The sequence below is a fragment of the Adiantum capillus-veneris genome, chromosome 21, assembly GCF_014529385.1.
Source record: "Adiantum capillus-veneris isolate H3 chromosome 21, ASM1452938v2, whole genome shotgun sequence".
Lineage (NCBI taxonomy): Eukaryota > Viridiplantae > Streptophyta > Polypodiopsida > Polypodiales > Pteridaceae > Adiantum > Adiantum capillus-veneris.
This window is the reverse complement of record NC_140951.1, coordinates 92,477,456-92,500,691: the sequence shown is the minus strand read 5'-3', so window position 1 is coordinate 92,500,691 and position 23,236 is coordinate 92,477,456. Positions and strand designations below refer to the sequence as shown.

Here is a 23,236-nt window from a genome sequence, read left to right as displayed (position 1 = left end):
AGGTCCTGGGAATCCTTTACCTGTATCACACTAGATACTACTTGATTTGGCTAAATTTTGGCAGCATAACAGCCCCAAAACTTGCTCGAAACCAATTCCCCTGTTGGAACCCACTTCCACTGGCATAACCCTCTGATTCCTGCCCAAAACAGTAAATTCAGCACACTGTATTTATTGGTTTTTGCCCTGTTTTCAGCCCCAAACAGTCCCCTAACTGTCCTCTGCCCAGTGGGGTACTATTCCCAATGGTTTTGGCGTCCTTATGGCTGAAAAACAGTCAATTTACAGCGCATACACAACGCTAAAAACGCACCTGTACGGTGAGGTGTGCCTGCTCTGGAGCACCAGTTAGCTACTGTCACCAGCGTGTGACTACTATCTATCCTTTTTGTTGATTTCTTTCTTATTATCTATTTACTTTCACTTTTTGGAAACACCCCTCGGGAAATCTAACTGCCCTGCATTGCATAGCTAGTGTGGAACTGTACAGAGGGAGTCCAGGCCTGAGGGCAAGAGAGCACTAAGGTTGGACAAGGACTATGGTTAGCCAAGTGGGTCATTGACTAGCCACAGTGGAATCCTTTGCTACAGAGGCTACATTTCAGTTTTGGATGTGGCCGCAGTGTACAAAGAGGGTCGGATGACCTAGAAAGATACAATGGCAGCATCTCCTAAAATTTAGGGAACTGCTATTTTGGGACCTGAAAATGTGTTGGCGTCATTACCTCCGGAATGACAAAGGGAACATTTTCTTACTCTGCCGTGAAGTCAACTGGGCAACCGGTTGGGATATTTTTAGGCGGCAACCCCGAAACGGGAAAATGCTTGTAAAAGTGCCAAGTGGCACCTTCTGGTGCACTTGCCTTATGCAACAAGAAGTGGCGCTGAATTTGAAGAGGGGAGAGCCTCATTTTCAGATTTTGTCACAGGTTAAGAGCTATGGAGTGCTTGCTTTCCCTCTTATGCACAGTGCGGTGCCAGGAGTGATGCCCTGCACGCTACGCACTGCCCTCTCTCTCCCCTTTGGCAGTATGTTATGCCCCTCTAGTGGGCTCTTCATTTGACCAATGTACAGTTGTGTGGGTTCATGCGCGATTGCCGAGGCAAGAGCCTCTTGCACAGGTACTGGATTAGCTAGCGGCTAATCCCCCCGCAGGTACAGGTGAATTCGGAGAGGTTTCACGCCAGAAATCTCGTCCGATTCAAAGGGCAAGTAGCCCTACAGGTGCGGGAGCTCGAGGACTTGCTAGGGATGCGACCGGCACGCGAAACGGAGCCCGAAACAGTGAATTACAGCCTGCTGTGTATTTTTGCAGGTTTAGGGTTTTGGCCCTAAACGGACCCTAATACCCCCAGGAGGTTCGGGGACGCAAGGGGACCGTTGTACAGGCGATCTGGCGCATTTTCAGGGCTGAAAACAGAGAATTCAGCGTGCTGCAGATTCTCGCCAGGTTTTGCAAAGTGCCCGTATGCGTCGGGAAGGTCAGTCAATGCGTGGGAATACTGACCGTGAAGGGTTCTAGTACAGTTATGCTGCCGAAATCGGGCTGGAACAGTGGAAATTCAGCCGAGTTTGTGCGGGGCAGCTTGTAGGAACCACAGCGTTTATTCCCTCTTTTGAATAATAAAGAAATACCGAAAGGGGCGCCTAAGTTAGGGGCCAATCTGGTGTCCGTCTACTCATACAGGTGCAATCTAGCAGCCTGTATCCCTCTCCCCTTTGATGTGTCTTGAAAGTACAGGTAAAATAGACGACTAATAATGGGTGAAAGCTAAATCAAGGTTTAAAGTAAAGTCTACCGCCCTTTTTGGATTGAACAGGCCGGTTTCAGCTACCCCTGTTCCTGCTCAAGGAGGCTCTTGCCTCATCACAAAAGCATGAAACCACATAGCTGTACATCAGTCAAATGAAGAGCCCTCTTGTGGGGCATCACATAATTGCACGTAGGGGAGAGAGAGAGCAGTGTGTAGTGTGTAGGTCATCACTCCTAGCACCACACTATACATGGAGAGGAAAGCAAGCACTCCATAGCTCTTAACCTGTGATAGGTTCTCAATGAAGCATCCCCCCATCATAAATCGAGCGCCCCCTCTTCTTTGCTTGACCTGTAATGCATCTGTGAACAAATAGATGCAAAAAGGGGAAGATTTCCATGGCTGCCAAAACCTGCATATCATTGAAAACGCAGCAAAACAGCCCTGTAAACACGCATTTGATGCCTTCCAATGCTGAAAATGAGCTCCTTGGACCTAGGTAAAGTATGAGAAGCTCAAAAATGGAGAGAAATGGCTGAAAATTAGAGTTAACAGCCTCCAAAATTGCTCCAAAGAGTCAGTTACGAGTTCTGTTCTCCCAGTCTTGGTAAATTGAGCAAAAAGTGCCACTTGGCACTCATATGCAATTTTCCCGCATTGGGCTTCCTGCTTAAAAATCTCTCAACTGGTGCATCAGTTGACTTTGCAGCAGAGCAATAGAATGTTCCCCTTGTCATTCCGGAGGTAATGACGCGAACAAATTTCATGGCCCAAAATAGCAGTTCCCTAATTTTTAGGAGATGTTTCCGTTGGGCTCCCACTGGTCATCTGATCATCTATCCTCATTGGAACCGCATCCAAAAGTGCAATGTGGCCCAACTGTTGGATACTTTCTGTTGGTGATGCTAGCTTGACTTTATGCCTTTATTGAGTTCGCTTCCTAGTATCCACCAACTTGCTAAGTGCGACGAGGGGACCTACATGATCTTGAACTGAGCCTAGACATCCTTTTACTTTACGAGTTCCAGTGCCGACCAACTTCCCGTCTGCGGGTGAAACTACCGTTCACATTGGCCATACAATGTCCGACCATTTGCAACTTCAAAAAGAGGGTCTCAAAAATAAAACAAAAATCATTGAAAAGAAACCAACAACTAAGGTTAGCAATTGCCACGTCCACGTGACATACCCCCCTCTTGAAATTGCAAACGTCCTCGATTGCAACCATAAATACATACCACTGATGATCTTGTGTTGTTAGCACTCTTTTATCATCGCATGTATCAGCAAGAAAGGTCGTAACACATAGATACAAATGGCTTAATGAGACCATTCATTTGGTGACTCTGACAGTTCATGCTCTTCCATCCACTTTGCATCAATAGGTGGATAGTTCTTGAACTTCACCACATAGCATCTTGCAACCTGTCCCTTAACTTTTTACGTGTGCAAAAGGCTCTTGCCTCTGCAAACGAGCATAATTCCACAACACTGAAGTACCACCCATGACCAAGCAAGCTCAAATTTGAAGATGATTTACCAATGCGTCATAGAATCCAAGCAATCGCCTCAAAGAATCGGCAAGTAGCGTGTCACTTGGCAAACCCACATCACTCCCGCAGGAGATCTAGTGGCCAATCTACCACCGTGAGACCTCTCCCTATCTCATCTTGGTTCATACTTGCAAACCCTAAAAACGCAGCAGAAAATCAGTCCTAATTTGACCGCTTTTTAGCAGGGCGTACATGCAAAATTTCCTTTCTGTCCTTCGAAGAGGAACCCTCTTCCATAATGCCCTTCCCTTTGTCGGCCATAGTGTATTCCCGCGTTCATGTACTCTCTATCTTTACCCAAAACAACCGAGGCTCACTTCTTGAGGAAAAAGTGATTGATGTCCCGGCAACGGAACCTTGGAACCGGCCCGTGGGGCGGTAGGCGTTGGCTTTCACCCGAAATTCTTTACTTTAGACACACACACAGAACACTTTGCAAAGAGAATCTGCGACGGGAATTAACACTTGAATACACACACGGCTCGGAAGCTAGAATGCCCCGAGCAGACGCCGACAACTTGTAGGCCCCAAAATCGGCGCCCCTTTCGGTATTTCTTTATTCTTTGAGAGGGAAAATTACAAAGTAAGGTCCTAGGAATCCTTTACCTGTATCACACTAGATACTACGTGATTTGGCCAAATTTTGGCAGCATAAGAGCCCCAAAACTTGCGCGAAACCAATTCCCCTGTTGGAACCCACTTCCACTGGCATAACCCTCTAATTCCTGCCCAAAACAGTAAATTCAGCACACTATTTACTGGTCTTTGCCCTGTTTTCAGCCCCAAACAGTCCCCTAACTGTCCTCTGCCAGTGGGGCACTATTCCCAATGGTTTTGGCGTCCGTATGGCTGAAAAACAGTCAATTTACAGCGCATACACAGGGCTGAGAACGCACCTGTACGGTGAGGTTATGACCCTCACTGGTGCCTGCTTTGGAGTAGCAATTAGCTACCCCTATTCCTGCTCAAGGAGGCTCTTGCCTCAGCACAAAAGCATGAAACCACACAGCTGTACATCAGTCAAATGAAGAGCCCTCTTGTGGGGCATCACATAATTGCACGTAGGGGAGAGAGAGAGCAGTGTGTAGTGTGCAGGTCATCACTCCTAGCACCACACTGTACATAGAGAGAAAAGCAAGCACACCATAGCTCTTAACCTGTGATGACAGGTTCTCAATGAAGCATCCCCCCAGCATAAATCGAGCGCCCCCTCTTCTGTGCTTGACCTGTAATGCATCTGTGAACAAATAGATTCAAAAAGGAGAAGATTTCCATGGCTGCCAAAACCTGCATATTGCTGAAAACGCAGCAAAACAGCCCTGTAAACACGCATCTGATGCCTTCCAATGCTGAAAATGAGCTCCTTGGACCTAGGTAAAGTATGGGAAGCTCAAAAATGGAGAGAAATGGTTGAAAATCAGAGTTAACAGCCTCCAAAATTGCCCCAAAGAGTCAGTTACGAGTTTTGTTCTCCCAGACTTGGTAAATTGACCAAAAAGTGCCACTTGGCACTCATACATGCAATTTTCCCGCATTGGGCTTCCTGCTTAAAAATCTTTCAACTCGTGCATTAGTTGACTTTGCAGCAGAGCAATAGAATGTTCCCCTTGTCATTCCGGAGGTAATGATGCGAACAAATTTCATGGCCCAAAATAGTAGTTCCCTAATTTTTAGGAGATGTTTCCGTTGGGCTCCCACTTGTCATCTGACCATCTATCCTCATTGGAACCGCATCCAAAAGTGCAATGTGGCCCAACTGTTGGATACTTTCTGTTGGTGATCCCACCTTGACTTTATGCTTTTATTGAGTTCACTTCCTAGTATCCACCAACTGCTAAGTGTGACGGGGGGACCTACATGATCTTGAACTGAGCCAAGACATCCTTTTACATTACAAGTTCCACTGCCGACCAACTTCCCGTCTGCGGGTGATACTACCGTTCACATTGGCCATACAATGTCCGACCATTTGCAACTTCAAAAGGAGGGTCTCAAAAATTAAACAAAAATCATTGGAAAGAAACCAACAACTAAGGTTAGCAATTGCCACGTCCTCGTGACAGCAAGCACCTCTAGCTTGGCCGGGTTCCCACCTCAAGCACAGCCCTAGCTTGCCTAAGGTCAAAGGACTTTTAACACTTAACCATTGGAGGTCTTTAATGAAGCTAACCCTAAGGTCTCTAAGCTCCATTAGCTAGCCTTGCTCTTTGACAGATCATCTCTCATTTGGACCCCTTTAACCTTGGCCCCGTGTTGAGATAGATCCAGAAGCACATGTCTATACTTTAACCCTTGTTCCCGTTTATTCTCCCACTTTAGATGATCAGTTTAATATGAGAAAATCATTTGGGTTGGTTAGATATTAGATTTTATGACATATTAACTTTTTGGTGAAACCCTTCTATGCATGACCTATCAAAGAGAGACAAGGTGATTGATTTATTATGTCTCTTCTTTCTCAATTTAATGAATAAAGGCTCCAAACAACAACACACATACCAGGTCTGTGCATGAGCAAAGGCATCTGGGCACTAGTACCATAGATAAAACAAGATCGGCAGTTTTTTCTCTCTTGAGAAAATTTGAGAGCAGAATGCAGGTATGCTATAGAGCAGCAGGATACTGAGTTTGCCTAGTGAACCATTGGGCGGTTCATGGGATTTTGTCACCTCTTCAGGAAGGTGGTATCACAACAAGGTCTCTAGACTGATATAGGAGCCCTCGTAGTAGTTGGCCTTTGAATTGATTTTCACATTTTAGAGCTCCTGATAAAGGTTATTTCTACCTTCTAAGCTTTTTTCTGCATGAATCTAAATCTTAGGAGTTTCTTTTTCTCCTAATTTTGATACACCAATCAGGAAATGAGGAGAGTTGTATAAGCCCTTCTTGTTTTTCAACCCAAAGTCCTTATATTACTTCTTTTAGCATTCGGTAACTATTGTGCATTTCACTGGCTAGGTCAGAAACAGCTTTTCTCAAGATAAAGCAAACAAACTTCTTTTTACATGTTCTGTCAGCTAGCTTAGAGAAGCCAGAGGTCCCTGATTTGAATGGAATTTCAAGAAGATAAGCTTGTTCAATGATTGCAATTTGTGGCTTTTTGCAGGTCTCAGTTTGAACAACGAATTAGGTGAACGGGAAACCTCATTTGAGAAGCAGTTCGAACAAACATTTTGCTTAAAAGAAAAGGTGGGATCATGGTTAAGGTTTTTATACTCCTGGAGTTTGTTTTACTGCAAAAGAGTCATTAGTTGGTTCTAACCTATTTGCTAATACATGTGTTTACAGGGATTTGATGATAGGTATGTGGAGGCTGGTATGGCAGCATTAAGCAATATGCTTGGTGGTATTGGATATTTTTATGGGCGATCTCGTATTGCAGTTCCATCTGTTTCGGAAGTAAGAAAAGTTGTTCTTCAAAATTTTGAAGTGTTTACCTTGGCATGGGAAAGTGCATGGACACTGGCTATGGAGATGCATACATATACATAGACATATACATTTTGATCAATGCTTCAAGGATTCATTTTGCATACATATACATTTTGATCAATGCTTCAAGGGATTCATGTGAGGCTTAGTCTTATTCACTTTGGGCATGTGGTGAATGTTAAAGATGTGAAACATGACCACAAAGTATTTGAGTTGTCAGTGTTTGCAATTGTTGCTACTTTGCATTGAGATCCTTGTCAAACGGCATACTCTGCCTTCATTTGTTTTGACAAGAAATATGAATATGCCGTCAGAATTTTAAATTTTGGATTGCTTACTTTGAGAGCTGTGTTTGTTGCAAAATGGAGTAGATGCATCCTAGGTGCTCCTTCAACCTTCTCACATCAGCACGCTTGCACATCTGAAGGGGATCGGGGAGCACCACAGACGGAGAGAGAGAGAGAGAGAGAAGGAGACACACACACGATGTATGGGTGGGGAGACTCAATCAGAGTGAGCAGCCCCCTATACACTTATGCTATGTATAAGGTATACAAGTCAGTGGGTGCCCAGACTTTGGGCGGCCGGGCAAGGCATAGGCGCCTATACCCCAACAACCTCCCACTTAAAGGCGAATGTGCCTTTAAGCAAGGGAACCTAGTCTAAAGACTACAAAAGGCGAGAGAAAATCGCTCTCAACCGATGCCCATTGGCTGGCTGTGATCGTGTGCATCCAGCTGTCCTGCTCCCTTGTAAGTCCATACACCACTAGACGTACCGCACACGTACTGCAAGTATGTACGCAATACCTGCATATCTTCCTCGTGCACTATGCCATCATCAGTCAACAAACGACTGACAACCCCAACTACAAATGCTCCCACTGCAGCTGCGATATCCGGTCTCAAGATCAACATCTCATACATGAGACCACCGAATGCCGATGCAATGCTAGTGGGCCCTGCTAGCTCTACGGAGCATGCATCAACATATATATCTCTGGCAATAGGCATCTCTGACTGACAAGGCGTGTCAGCCACATTCATCTCCTGACTGTCCGCAAAAGACGCATCAACCTGTCGTGCAACCTCAGAGCAAACCAGCTGCTCTAGGTGTCTGCTGGAAGACATATCTTGCACAACTATATTCCCATGCTCACTGTCGAGCATAGAAAGGAATGACTGCATAATCGCTGACATCTGAGCTTCCTCTGCAATCATCCACTGCAAACATGACCACTCAATCTGTTGCGACTCACTAGAGCTCTCATTCTCTAACTCCGTATGCATAGACTCTTGCACAACGTCCTCCTGTCGGGACTCACTAGAGCAAGACCGCTCTACCTGTCTATCCTGCATAGAAGTATCTTGCACAACTGACTCTCTGCTTTGCTCAGTCACTAGCAAAGCATGCATGTCTGACTCTGTCACCTCTCTGTGTGACTGCTCAAGTCGTGCCCCAACTGTGTGCACAACGAACTCACTACTCTGCACTCCATGCAAAGCACCCTGCAACCCATGAGCAAAAGAGACTGTCCGGGTCTCGCGCTCTCTGCATGGCTGTAACAAGATTGAGACTCGACCATTTCGCACCAGTACTACGTGCAATGGGTACCATGTGCCAACTCTAGCACCTCTCACAATCACTAGCGAACCCAAATGCAACGCAAAAGATCGCTCAAGCAGTGATACCCGACATCCACTATCCGTGAGGTGACCAACGGAGATCAAACTCATCGTCAAATCTGGCACATGACGCACATCTCTGAGTATGTACGATGCACCGCTCGGTAATGACAGTCTCACATCTCCTGAACCAGCAATCTCATGCAGTGACCCATCTGCCAATCGCACAGTACCATGCACTCTGCTAGAATAGCTACTGAACCAGTCACGATACAGAGAGACATGAAAAGTAGCATTCCTGTCTAGCACCCACTGCAAAAAGAAGTGCACTATCCTCAGACGTCAAAAAATTAGGAGTAATACAGGAAGCAAATGTGACCTCACTATCACTAGGGTACTCAGACACTGTATCTGATCCTCAACTGTCAAGTCAACGGAGCCTATAGCATCTACTGCATCCTTGAGACTAGCCTGTCTCCTGTGCTGTCTCATACGACGAAAGCATCGCCGTCTTATGTGCCCTGTGTGACCACAATGCCAACATCTCAAGTGTCGACACGAACGAGAACGCCGTCTCTCATGAGTCATTGTCCTAGACTCGAAAGTCTCACACATATTGACTTCTATAAGTGAATGTCAAAAATAACCAAGAGCTGTAACTCTACTCTAGGTACGGTAGCAATGAAATGCACTCAACTAATCCAAAAGAAGCAACCTGCAACGAGAAAATGCTCTCAAAAAAAGAGCTCACCAGCACCTACAATGCTCATGCGAATCCACGTATAAAATCTCTTGCAGTAGTGTAACCACACTGTGCTCCACAAATGGCAATGATGCAAATCCCAAATGCCAAGTGTACGAGGCTCCTGTAGAGTAAACCAAGCTCCTGTATGGCTGTAAAATATGGCTGCAAATCAGCCCCAAAATTCAGCTCTTAAACAGCTGCATAAACAAGTCACAAACGTGTCCCAGATCAGCCTACAACTGAGCCATACATGGACACTTGCAAAGAGGAAACAATGGCTGAAAATTCAGCACCCAAATAAGCCCTCAAACCTGCTTGTAACTTGTAAACCTGTAGCTGAAACCTGCTGAAAAAACTCAAGCCATTACTGCTCGAATCTGGCTACCTAGCTCGTAGCCACACAAGCATACATCACAATATTCACTCCTGTGAGTGTGCCAAGATAACTGTACGCCTATCAAACCGTGAGCTAATCACCAAGCCCACACTGTGCGGTATCGATGCATACACACGCACAAATCTCCCACCTGCAGAGAACACCGCACGCAAATGCTGAGTGCAACCCACAATCTCTACCTAGATCGCATAAATGATGCGCATAAAACTCCTGGGAAAATTTCGCCAGAGTTTCGACGCACAATGGCTATCAACACAAAATAACCATTGTCCTGCAAGCTCAATACAATGAGCAATCAATGCGCATCAAACTACACTCAACATACATGCATAAGCTCTGCAAACATGTGTCCAACAAATGCTCACAAAGAGTACCACAGGTGACCATACATGCCATCCACAACCAACCTCTGCACTTGCTCACAAGATCTACTGCTCACCACATAAGCATACATAGAGCATTACCCGCTCAAAGACCATGTATGCAAGCCACAACACTGCAGAAGAACCACTCAACTGCAGCTGGCAACACCTGTGGGAGTACTAGACTCAACCTGTACCTGGGAATCAAACCCGATCTTGTAACACCTCATATGTGCCAGCTACCTGCAGTGTGCACGGGTAAGCTGTCTGCAACAAAGAAAACAACAGAGCCCAAAACTGTCCTGAAAAACAGTCTCTGTGTTTTTAATTTCAGACCCACCTGCACTCGGAATCAGAAAACGATTCCTTCTACAAAGTCGTAGAGCTTGAAGCCAGCTCCGTTTTGAACCAAAAAGTTTTGGAATCGGAGCTTTGTAGCTCAAGTTATGAGCAAAACAGTAGACTGTTGTCAAACTGTCAAAAACTGAACGACTTTCTTCTATGCTTCTTTGAGCTCATAGAAAGGCTCAAACTCACTTCCCACCTCGATGCGTGAGCTGAATGCATCAATCTCACAATGCTTCCATGTCTATGGAAGCTCCAAGCTCCAACCTGTTGTAGCGCGGATAATGTGTCATGCTCTCTACAGTGTGGGTGCCCCTCAGTGCAATGTGCGTGACAATCTCACTCGACAGATGGAAACTCACTCAAACAGAATGAAACATAGAAACAATGGATAACAACAGAACAACAGAGACACAACAGTGGACTAGAACATGTGGACTCGACTATCTCAAAGAACCATGTACAGACTCCGGCGTGGCAGCACACTCAGCTCCAGCCCAGGACTCACAGTTACAAATGGGGTGTCGAGGCTCAGATGTGCAGGGATGGTGAAGCAGTGCTCTGTGTATAGACTCACTCTAGACGACTACGTACAAGATAATAGAATTGGCCCAAAACGACTACTCATATGTACCACCATAAAGGGCCATCAACGGCTCATAAATGTTAGCCATGTGGTGACCTGGCGACGATCTCCACTAGATCACCGTTGGTACCCTGCCATTGCCACGTGTCACTCCCAGCCCAGAGGATCCGTCCAGTGTGAAACAGCCTAGACCAACTGTACTAACTGTCCAACTGTCTGTGAAACCGGCCTGTTCAATCCAAAAAGGGCGGTAGACTTTACTTCAAACCTTGATTTAGCTTTCACCCATTTAATTTGTCGTCCACTTTACCTGTACTTTCAAGACACAACAAAGGGGAGAGGGATACAGGCTGCTAGATTGCACCTGTATGAGTAGACCGACACCAGATTGGCCCCTAACTTAGGCGCCCCTTTCGGTATTTCTTTATTGTTCAAAAGAGGGAATAAACATTGTGGATCCCTACAAGCTGCCCCGCACACACTTGGCTGAATTTCAACTGTTCCGGCCTGATTTCGGTAGCATAACCGTACTAGGACCCTTCACAGTGAGTATTCCCACGCATTGACTGACTTTCCCGACGCATACGGGCACTTTGCAAAACCTGGCGAGTATCTGCAGCACGTTGAATTCTCTGTTTTCAGCCTTGAAAATGCGCTAGATCACCTGTACAGCGGTCCCCTCGCGTCCCCGAACCTCCTGGGGGTATTAGGGTCCGTTTAGGGCCAAAACCCTAAACCTGCAAAAATACACAGCAGGCTGTAATTTACTGTTTCGGGCTCCGTTTCGCGTGCCGGTCGCATCCGTAGCAAGTCCTCGAGCTCCCGCACCTATAGGGCTACTTGCCCTTTGAATCGGACGAGATTTCGAGCGTGAAACCTCTCCGAATCACCTGTATCTGCGGGGGATTAGCCGCTAGCGAATCTAGTACCTGTGCAAGAGGCTCTTGCCTCGGCAATCGCGCATGAACCCACACAACTGTACATTGGTCAAATGAAGAGCCCACTAGTGGGGCATAACATACTGCCAAAGGGGGGAGAGAGGGCAGTGCGTAGCGTGCAGGGCATCACTCCTGGCATCGCACTGTGCATAAGAGGGAAAGCAAGCACTCCATAGCTCTTAACCTGTGACAAAACTGAAAATGAGCCTCTCCCAGCTTAAAATTCAGCGCCACTTCTTGTTGCATGAGGAAAGTGCACCAGAAGGTGCCACTTGGCACATTTACAAGCATTTTCCCGTTTCGGGGTTGCCGCCTAAAAATCTCCCAACCGGTTGCCCAGTTGACTTCACGGCAGAGTAAGAAAATGTTCTCCTTGTCATTCCGGAGGTAATGACGCAAACACATTTTCAGGTCCCAAAATAAATTTTAGGAGATGCTGCCATTGTATCTTTCTAGGTCATCCGACCCTCTTTGTACACTGCAGCCACACCCAGAACTGAAATGTAGCCTCTGTAACAAAAGATTCCAGTATGGCTAGTCAATGACCCCACTTGGCTAACCATAGTCCTTGTCCAACTTTAGTGCTCTTTTGCCCTCAGGCCTGGACTCCCTCTGGACAGTTCCACACTAGCTATGCAATGCAGGGCAGTTAGATTTCCCGAGGGGTGTTTCCAAAAAGTGAAAGTAAATAGATATTAAGAAAGAAATTAAAAAAAAGGATAGATAGTAGTCACACGCTGGTGACAGTCTGCCTGTCCTGTGAAGTGACACTGTAGCCCTGCTCTACAGGTTGCCCGCCACAAGACCGCTCACCGTCCCGGTGAGAGGAATACTGAAAAAACTGTGAAAGAAAACCATTAGTTACTGTATCTGTACATCTTTATTGAAGTAGGTTCTAGGCCCAAAAGTGGAGTTTAAACACACTGCACTGCTTGCAAACGTTTTAAGCTTTGAATAGGCGGGACTCAGTATGATTGCATAATCCAAGAATCCCAATTGGCAAAAAATGATGCTCTCCAGCAAAGAGATAAGCTCAGTTTGATTCCATGCATCTTTATCTGCCCTAACCATAGTGATAGGAAAATGACCTGGTCTATGCTTGCAGTTGTAGATGAACCTTGCCACACTTTTTGCAACAACACTCTTCTCGAAAGGTGGGATGACCATAAGCCCGAGTAACACCGCAAATAGGGTTAAGCTATAGGGTTAAGCTCCATCATGATAGCAGAACAGAAAGGCCTTCGCAGCAACAGGATGGCAACCATCGAGCCATCTTATCATGCAGGGTGGGTGAGGAAAAACTTGCTCCAGGATGGCAACCAAGTGAAAGTTGCGAGTCAGCTATGATGCGGAGTGGGGGGGAAAACATGTTGAGGCTGAGAGGGGTGGGGAAGCATAGATAGGGGGCGAGTGAAAGGGAGGGGGTGGATAGGGGCGAGGGGGGGGGGGGGGGCTGGGTAGGGGCGAGTGTGTGTGAGGGGTAGGGGCGAGGGGGGGGAGGGGCGAGTATGAAGGGGGTGGGTAGGGGCGAGGGTGAAGGAGGGGGGTGGGTAGGGCGAGAGTGGGGAGGGGTAGGGGCAAGGGGGGGGAGGGGGAGGGTAGGGGCGAGGATGAAGGGGGTGGGTAGGGGCGAGAGTGGGGAGGGGTAGGGGTGAGGGTGAAGGGGGTGGGTAGGGGCGAGGGTAAGAGGGGGGGTGGGTAGGGGCGAGGGTAAGAGAGGGGGTGGGTAGGGCAGTAGATGAAATCCATGGTCCCCTGGTTGAAAGAGGAGATGCTACAGAGCGCAGCCACCATGAGCAGGACAACTATAAAGAGAATGGAATTCATCAAGCAGGACGAGCTCTGTAAAGGGAGCTTTGTTCTGGGAGAAGCAGACACCAATGGGGCTGATTTTTGATGTTGGGTGAACTTCTGTCGAGGAGATTTCTTCCCACTTCTATTTTCCTCCATAGGCTCACCAAATTCAAAGACTTCCCCCGAGGGCGCATCCAAAGTAACTTCTATGGCCTTCAACCTTTGAGCTGGCTCAGGTGGCTCATTGGGGTTAGTTATTGTGGAAACAATGGAAGAGGGTGTATCTCTAGGCAAGGAGTGAATAGAGACTCCATAGCACGGCATAGATTTGGTAGCTTCTAACCACTCCAGCAGATCTTCGTCTGACCCTTCAGGTGTAGTAGGTTGTTCTTGTTCAGGGTTGGTTTCCATTGACAAAGAAATTTGCTGCACCACGGGATCCATACCTCCTAAAAGAATCGGTTGCATCGGGGAGCGAGGAGTATGTATCCACATGGCGTTGTTTCCCCAGTCGTGAAGTGCTTTCGTATGTCGCAACCATGGCCTACCAATCAGCAAGGGATAACCTCCCTCTACCTGGGGAAGATTAACTACCACAAAATCCAAGTTAAAAGTGAAATCTTGTACCTTTAGAGCCACCTTGTCGACTATGCCCACTGGGTAGACTGTTCTCTGATCGGCCAATGTAACAGTGAAAGGAGCAGGTCGGGTAGGCTGTAGACCTAAGGCCATTATCGTGAATTCGGACATCAAATTGATTCGAGATCCACCATCAACGATGACGTCGGATAGCTGGTGCTCAAGAATAGATACAGTGAGACGAGGACTTTTATAATCGGTGAGGGGAGCAGTTGGATAGGAAATCAAATAAGACTCTGAGGGCTGTACAGGGAGGTGCCCGCCACTAGGCCCAGCCCCCGGGTACAGAGACTGAATGACTGACAGGGTGTCACTTCTGAGTGTTGCGTCGAGCCTTAGCATGTCGTATAGTGACACTTGCTGAAAAGTATTTTTCAAGATGGCTTCTGCTATGGGCTTGGCGCCTTCGAACTGGGCTCCCTTTGGGTCCTTAATCTGTTCCAAGTGAGCCACTGCTTCCAAGAAGGCTCCATCAATGTCAGATAACAGGGAAGTTGGTTTGCTCTGAGCAATTTTGAAGGACTCGTCCTTTGGGTCAGGTAGACCAGATTGAGGAAGTGGGAACTGGTGAGGTGGACCTGTGGGCAGACTGAGACCAAGAGCTGCTCTTTGTGCCCGAGTAAGGACACTAGCAGGCTCCTCCACTTGCAGTGGCTTAACCACATGAGTAGCAGGTGATGGTTGAGGCACGGTGTTCACAGTAATCAAGTTTATCTTCGGGAAGGTGAAATCTTGTTGGTTCTGAGTCGAGCCTGAAGACGTGGATGCCCTTTGCGTTGGACAATCCTTACTATAGTGATCCTTCGAATCAAGGCAATGACGACAAGGAGGGGACTCCTCAGGTAAAGGACACTTGCTCTGATAATGCCCATATTCTCCGCATCTGTAGCAGAGTATGGGCCAATTGGAAGGATGAAACGGGGGATGAGGTGGTTGCTGCATGGAGTTGGAGGCTGAAGTGTAGAAGCTCTGAGGGGTTGAGGTGGCATTAGCATTATAAAAACTTTGAGTCGGGAAAGTACTTGACATACCTTGGACAGCAAGGGTATAGAGCAAAGGTGGCATGTAGTTGGGATGGCCGTAGTGGGAAACCATGTTGGATGCTGGTGCTAACCCCTGTTGGAGAGTAGGACCAAGACTTTGTTGTATTTTGTGCAATCCCTTTATATAGTAGCAATCCTTATCTTCATGACCCGATTTTTCGCAGAAGTGGCAATAAGAGCGAAGGGGACAGTCCTGTGGAGGGTGTCCTGGAGAGCGGCATGAACTACACCATACCATAACCTTAAGTCTCCTGCTGAGACCTGAGCTCTTCTAACTCTCTTTTAAGTTGATCACAAGCCTCTTGATGTGGAGGCTTCTCCTGTCTAAGAGAGAAGGATCTCTCTTCTTGAAGGGCCCGCTGTAACTTTAGGGCTTCGAGTTGCCTTCGTAAAGAAGTCAAGGGGTCTGATGGACTGTCCACGAGTACAGGGGCAGTATCTAACCGAGGAGAGTCAGTGAACTGCCTTCTTGCTCCTTCTATTCTAGTAGCAGTAGCAACAAAGTCCTCCAGATTCTCTGAGCTTTTGTTGAGAAGTCTTAGGCAGAGCCTTCTCTACCCACTTCTTCACCATGAATTCCCCTGGTTGCTGAGGCAGCTTGGCGACCAGGGACTTTGTTCTGGTCATGAGCTCTACAAATGTCTCCTTGGGCTGGAGCAACAGGTTGGCCAACTCATCTAGAATCTTCTCTTGATAATCCCCTGGTCGGAAAGCGTCACAGAACTGCTGTCTTAACATGGTCCAAGTAGTAAAGTGGTTTTCAGCAAACTGACTGTACCATTTATCTGCAAGACCATCCAAGGTGGACGGGAAGAGCACCAGGTATGCGTCTTCTCTGTTGAGGCCACGACCTCTGCAAAGAGAGACAAACCTCCGAGCATGGTCGTCTGCATCTTCTGTGGAGAGACCTTTAAAGGTAGGGAACTTGATGTTCACCTTTGCCAAAACACTTGTGAGCTCCTCCATGGCTTCTTGCTCTTGAGTCTGTTGCTCACTAGCTTGCTGTAACAAAATGGGGGAGAGCCTTACCGGTGAAGGTGACGTGGAGGATGTAGAACCGGTCGAAGGAATGGAGGTAGCCGTATTAGTAGGTATGGGTGATGGGGTTAATATGCTTCTACTGGGCACCAAGGGTTGACGTCGTCTATGGCAGTAGTTCAGAGGACTCAGTAGTGCACTTTGACGCTCCAATGACCTCCTTGTATGTGTCATGCAGTAACCGCCAACCCCACCAAGCTTTGGGCAAGAAGACCTTCACTTGGGCAAGACAACCTTCCCTTGGTTGAACATTGGTCTAGACTCTACTAGACCAGGGCGAGTGACTAGACCACCTGGCCTGGACCAGGATGAGGAAGGACTAGACGAGGACGAGGACTGGGTGGATCAAGGCGAGAGAGGACCATACCAGCAAGGCGAGAGACTAGACCAGCTAGATTAAGTTGTCAAGGGTGAAACTGTACCAGACCAACAGGCTGCACAGGCGAAGCGAAGAAACCAGCTACTCAACAGAGTGAGACTTCAGTTGAGGTCCCATCGTGATCGCCAAAATGAGAGTACCTGTAGCGCAGATAATGTGTCGTGCTCTCTACAATGTGGGTGCCCTTCAATGCAATGTGCGTGACAATCTCACTCAACAGATGGAAACTCACTCAAACAGAATGAAACACAGAAACAATGGATAACAACAGAACAACAAAGACACAAAGTGGACCAGAACATGTGGACTCGACTATCTCACAGAACCATGTACAGACTCTGGCGTGGCAGCACACTCAGCTCCAACCCAGGACTCACAGTTACAAATGGGGTGTCGAGGCTCAGATGTGCAGGGATGGTGAAGCAGTGCTCTGTGCATAGACTCACTCTAGACGACTACGTACAAGATAATAGAATTGGCCCAAAACGACTACTCATATGTACCACCATAAAGGGCCACCAACGGCTCATAAATGTCAGCCATGTGGTGACCTGGCCACGATGTCCACTAGATCACCGTCGGTACCCTGCCACTGCCACGTGTCACTCCTAGCCCAGAGGGTCCGTCCAGTGTGAAACAGCCTAGACCAGCCTAGACCAACTGTACTAACTGTCCAACTGTCCAACTGTCCTGTGAAGTGACACTGTAGCCCTGCTACACCTGTCGCCGATGTAGCTGTTGCAAAGCTTGCCGAGAAGAGGGAAGATGCTGTACACAGTGGGCTGATCTGTAGAGGAACTGTGGACTGATCTTTGAGCACTAGGAAGCTCCTGAGAGCTCTCCTGCAAGCCTCTGTATGGCTGCCCACAAGCCTCCTCTATTTCTTTGCTCAGATATGTGACCTCTCCGCCATAGCCGACGAGTTCATCGCGAAGCCGTCCATCTACGCTCTCACACCTGTCGCTCTAATACCAATTGAAGGGGATCGGGGAGCACCACAGACGGAGAGAGAGAGAGAGAAGGAGACACACACACGATGTATGGGTGGGGAGACTCAATCAGAGTGAGCAACACCCTATACACTTATGCTATGTATAAGGTATACAAGTCAGTGGGCGCCCAGACTCTGGGCGGCCGGGCAAGGCACAGGCGCCTATACCCCAACAACATCTACACTTACACGAGGTGGGATGCGGTGGCAACATTGGGAGGGCGTTTGAGGGTAGCAAGGGGGAGGCTACGAGAGGCAGGATGAGGCTGGGATGGATTGCAGTAGAGAAGGCATGCAGAGAGTGACAATGGAGAGGATAGGGAGGATGGTCCTTTTAATTTGGAAAGGGTGGTTCATTAAACCAATAATGCTCTTGATTCATGTCCTCATAACAAAGTGTGTAACAAAGAGTAGGCATTCGGTTTTGATGAGTCTTTACTTGCCTTATAAGCTCCAAAATTTACCTGCAGGGTGAAAGCAGCAGTCAAAGGTTCTGGCATTACTGGCCTTCAGCTCTGTACACTGCAGTTCCCAGTCGGTCTATGTTTCCCCGAGGTTTTCTTTGGGATGAAGGTTTTCACCAGCTACTAATAAGGTCTCTAACTGAGTTTGTGTATCGTTAAGGCAAACTCATGGTTCATCGTGATGCTGAAGTGTAATAATAGCTGTAGACTATATCCTGATAGATTTTGTATCTGTTGTAGTTTGAATGGAAAATGACATTGTTGCAAAAGCTCTTCTTGAGTGCATAAGGCATGAGGTGCAATGAGAGCTTTAGGCTACCAACTGTTGCAGAAGAGAATTTTATTTTATGTTTGTCAGAATGATAGCAGATTGAAAATTTGCATGGAAGGGAAGGTGCAAATGGCTATCTTACATACGATCCACTCATACGATTTCATTGCCATGTCAAAATCCACTCATTGTCAACCCTTTCAACCCTAAAGGCTATAATGTTGGTGCTCTGTCATACCAATTTGTACTGTGCATATAAACTGTGATTTCATTTCAGGAGCTGTCCTAGATACTAGAGAAGAAAAATGGTTATGAATCAAGCTGTTGCCTGATTCATGTAATTGTTACCAGCAAATCAGCATGGCAATCATCTGGCTGCATAGCACTTTGCAGCAGCACCTTATCTATGTAAACATGGATGTACCCTAATGAGACAAATTTGTGAGATTGTAACCAATTCTTGTTTCTAAATATACTTATCATGCTTTAGATTTTAGGCATTTCTTAGAAAATTTTGCAACCGTGTCAAATGTGCAAATTGGTGATTGGCACCACAACTGCAAAACTTGGTGGTGCATGTTTCAGTCATACAAAAATTATGTATTTAGTTGTATTGTTATCAGCTGCTCACAGGAACTTTTTACTGATTGTGATGTTCACAGGCGTTGGGATAAGAAGGTAAGCATGGAGATTATTGGTAATTGGCTTGATTTGATGAATGTTGATGGTTGGATACCTCGTGAACAAATACTTGGAACGGAATCCCGTAGGTATAATATAATCACTTGCAGTCTGTTGCACCGCCACATGTTTACAATGCTGTTGTCACTCGTTTATCTGAGCATACATAATTTCTTTTTTCAGCAAGGTTCCTGAGGAGTTTGTTTTACAGCATACAAGCAATGCAAACCCGCCAACGTTGTTTTTAGCAATTCAAGGTTTCTCCTTTGGCACTTACCATTACTTTGTTGAATGTCTGAACAACTACCACCTCATCAGGAGGTCTTATCTAACTTCACGAATGTCTAGTTTTCTGTTCATTTCGCAAAGAGCATTGTTGTACAGCAGCAACTTGGATTTTGTGATTGCAAACTCTCTCTCAGGCCTTTGCTTGTTTATGCAGATTATTTGTCCACTTTATCTGAAGAATCAGCATCTAAGTTGGGGGAGGAGGATCGTGCTTTTTTGGAAAGAAGTTTTCCCAGACTGCAAGCATGGTTCAACTGGTTTAACACCAGCCAAGTCGGTAAGAAAATCCTGTACTGTGTCAATGCTTTTGAGGATGGACATCTGCAATGCTCTTCAGTTTGAAGTGGAAAGGTCTTCACTTATGCTGTCCAGCTTAAATAAAAAATGTCTGATGCATGCCTACGGTATAAGATTCCTTGGATGTGGCATTGGCTGTTCCTGAGGCATGGACATTTTCTGTGATTGTGTTACAATTGGACAATTGGAAATTCACAACTTTTTCAGTTGAAAGGTAAGGCAGTGTGCAGGTTTTTTCTTGCAATCATACTTTGTTGTGGGTGCAAAAACGTGTTTGCAGATGGTTTTCTGAGAGTCACATATTAACCCTTTTCTGTGCACATCCTCTTTAATTTGTAAAATCTAGCGAACTTGCGAAAACACAGGCAATGTGTAGTCTTCTTATGCACTTTGTGTAATGAAAATCTGTGGCTTTATTTCTGTGAGATGGGGTTTTTTTTTTTTGTTGGGGGGGGGGGGGGGGGGGGTTGTAAAATCTCGATGAAGACATTTATCCTTTTATTCAAAATGCCTCTTAAACAATGACGTGTTCATGTCGCTCAGGAAAGCTTCCTGGGAGCTATTTTTGGCATGGAAGAAATGCAGATACTGATCGAGAGCTCAATGCAAAGGTATTTATGTATTTTCTTTATGTTCATGTCATGAAGCATGATTGTGGTGGAGGTTGGTATGCAGATTTGAGTTAGGACTTTTGAAACTGCAATGAGACCCATATTTAATTTGTTATGGTTGCCTTTAGACCCTTTCTTCTGGCCTCGATGATTATCCTCGTTCATCTCATCCAAGTACTGATGAACGGCATCTAGATCTGCGATGCTGGATGGTTCTGGCCACCAAGTCTATGTTACGCATCTCCTCCTTACTGGGCAAAGACAGTGGTGTAAGTGTGTTTTTCTTCTACCAGCATTATCGGTACCAAAGTTGCATGCTTCAGGATTTAGAAAGACCTTTAGATAGACTATTGATTGTGATGGCTGGCCTTGGACAGGAATATAGGAGGATGGCCGAACAATTAGCAAATATGGACCTCTTGAACAAGGTATTAAAGTACTTTCCATTTAATTCAAATGATGTTTTTAAGAACAGCTTCTGATTATCTGTTTTTGAACACAAAATAGCTTCACTATGATACGGTCTCTGGGAGGTATTACGACTTTGGAAATCACACCGAAAAGGTAATCAGTCTATTATGCTGTTTATTGGTCAATGTTGATCCCATAGGCTTGGCCTCTGGATGTAGGTTAAGCTGGCATGGAAGGTATGGCAAGATCCAAAGACTGGCTATGTAAGGCAAGAACTGGTTCGTTCAGTGCAGAGGCATCCTTATCTTCGTCTAGTTCCCCACTTTGGATATGTCAGCCTCTTTCCATTTATTATGAAGCTAATACCAGCAGTGAGTGTTGGGAAGGGATTTTAAGGCTGTATCGATTCAACATGTAGTTTTGTGACATTCCTCTAACTGAAGGTGAACAAACTACAGGACTCACCTGTGCTCAGGAATCAATTAGACCTAATTGTAGATGAGAAGTTGCTATGGACAGCGTATGGACTTCGATCACTAGCAACTACAAGGTGAGCTTTGTAAATAGCGCAGGGTTCAATCATTACTATTAAAGTTTCTTGGACTTATCAAGCATCATCTTTATGGTCTGCTTAGCCACATAGAGGGTTGAGAAGAACACCTTTTTGAGTCGAAAATTTCTCCTACCTTTTCAAAAAGGAGCTAACCTGCAAGCATGTTGATTGCAATGGAATTAGTAGTGGCTAGAAATTATTTTGAAGGCTCAAGTTGTCTTCTTATGCTTCTTTCATAAGGACCCCTTTCCTAAAGAGAGTGGAGTTTGAGATTCAATTCTTGAGCATCATCCAGCATTAAGGGGGTCTCTGTGCTCAATTGTGCAGTTCAATGTACATGGCACGCAACACAGAGCATGATCCGCCTTACTGGAGAGGCCCTGTGTGGATCAATATAAACTACCTCGTCCTTGGTGCTCTTCATCGCTACTCCCAAGGTATAAAATGTAGAGGGTCTACTGTTGCACAAGGTAATCAATGGCATGGATAATGGGCTCCTTTGATGGCTTTTCTCATTGACATGTTAGAACCGGGACCGTACAAGGATGCTGCATCGAGAATCTATACACAACTACGCGACAACTTAATAAGGTCTGTGATGAGTTGAACTGGCTGTTTTAATGGTTTTTACTCCACGAAAAATTGCTTAACATTAGCTCTCTTTGAAGGAATGTCGTCGAGTCGTACAATGAGAGTGGCTATCTATGGGAACAGTATGACAATGCTGCCAATGGCAGAGGCAAAGGAGCACATCCATTCACAGGGTGGACTTCGTTAATTCTTTTGGTTATGGCAGAACAATATTGAACTCCAATGTACTCTGCATCTCAGCCACTTGAGGTCAATCCAAGCATTGGATGGACTACCACCTGTTTGGAATTTAAGCCGTCGACAAGGTCAACCCTAGGGGCTCCTCTCTTTTGAGCTCTGGTTGTATGATCAGCGGGCATTCAATGGCAGAGGATGAGATGATGAAGACTTCCATCTAAAAGGGCCTCAATCTGAAGGTTCGAGGGTACAATCATCATCTTGATAAACTGTGCAACATTAGGCATTTTTTATCGCCTGCAAAGCAAGTGGAAATCATGGTTTTTCCAGCTTTCCACTATATTTGAAAGAGAGATGAAAAAGAGTTTCTCTTTTCAAACAATTTTGGGATGATATTTATATCAGGCAATTGACAGATATCGAATAATTCTCAACATGCATATAAGATTAAAAGACAGATAACCACGTTCGATTTTTGGGGAAGTTGGTACATTGGCATGGATTGTGCTAGTGCAATATGTCATTTAGGAAAGAATAGGTCTAAAATGTTTGAGCTTGCCATGAAGATCAAAAGGATAGAATTTTAGCTTTTTGCGAGGCATGCGTGTACGCATTTTAGTGTTCTCTCACTTGCTTAGCAACTATGTTATGTGCTTGACCCTCTCTCCTTCGTTTCCTTCTCTCCCTCGGACTCTCTTCTCTCTCTTTCTTCAATAATTGGAGTGAAAGGCAGTGCCAACGTCCATCTCCGGACACCTTGTTTTAAAGTGCTTAAACAATGTCACTCTAGGTAAATGGCCATCTTAATATTCCACTTTTGTCAAAAAAAAAGGAGGGTGGTTGATTTAATTAATTTTTTGGAAAAAGTGAACCAGTATGCTACTCAAAGCTCACTTTGCTGTTGAGTTTTAAGAAATGATATTTAATGAAGGAATTTCCTTTATCTAAAAAAAAGCAGCACTTGTAGACCATAGAGGTCAAAACAAGTACTTTGAAGATGACTACTTGCCTTTCATGCACATGCATGCATGCAAGATCTCAACTCTTAAGATTGTTGAGGCTGAACATAGGAGTCCAAACAACAAGGTAATTGCTGAAGGGCATGTCACGTCTAATTTGTTTGTGTTTAATTACTTCACCTCTCATATCCTCCATTTGCATTGAAAACTTTTATGTATACCTCGTGAAGCTAGACTAAGCTCCAGAAGAAAATATGAAGTATAACCGCAAACTTCATCATGCAAAGAATTGTCTAATTCTTGTGCATGTG

At 45.8% G+C, this 23,236-nt stretch overlaps 1 protein-coding gene across 2 annotated transcripts in view; it reads left to right on the top strand.

The window, feature by feature from the left end:
- Positions 1-22,631, top strand: part of LOC147431361 (mannosyl-oligosaccharide glucosidase GCS1-like) — a 108,297-nt gene extending 85,666 nt beyond the window's left edge. For both annotated transcript variants that reach the window (XM_086493964.1, XM_086493965.1), the window contains 15 exons: positions 6,415-6,497; positions 6,597-6,707; positions 18,093-18,217; positions 19,020-19,127; positions 19,222-19,295; positions 19,481-19,603; positions 20,167-20,234; positions 20,363-20,503; positions 20,612-20,662; positions 20,742-20,798; positions 20,864-21,016; positions 21,104-21,195; positions 21,526-21,635; positions 21,726-21,789; positions 21,867-22,631. In XM_086493964.1, coding sequence (XP_086350090.1) covers positions 6,415-6,497; positions 6,597-6,707; positions 18,093-18,217; positions 19,020-19,127; positions 19,222-19,295; positions 19,481-19,603; positions 20,167-20,234; positions 20,363-20,503; positions 20,612-20,662; positions 20,742-20,798; positions 20,864-21,016; positions 21,104-21,195; positions 21,526-21,635; positions 21,726-21,789; positions 21,867-22,005 — 1,499 coding nt within the window. In that variant the 3' untranslated portion in view covers positions 22,006-22,631. The remainder of the gene's footprint in view (positions 1-6,414; positions 6,498-6,596; positions 6,708-18,092; positions 18,218-19,019; positions 19,128-19,221; positions 19,296-19,480; positions 19,604-20,166; positions 20,235-20,362; positions 20,504-20,611; positions 20,663-20,741; positions 20,799-20,863; positions 21,017-21,103; positions 21,196-21,525; positions 21,636-21,725; positions 21,790-21,866) is intronic.
- Positions 22,632-23,236: the final 605 nt, after the last annotated feature.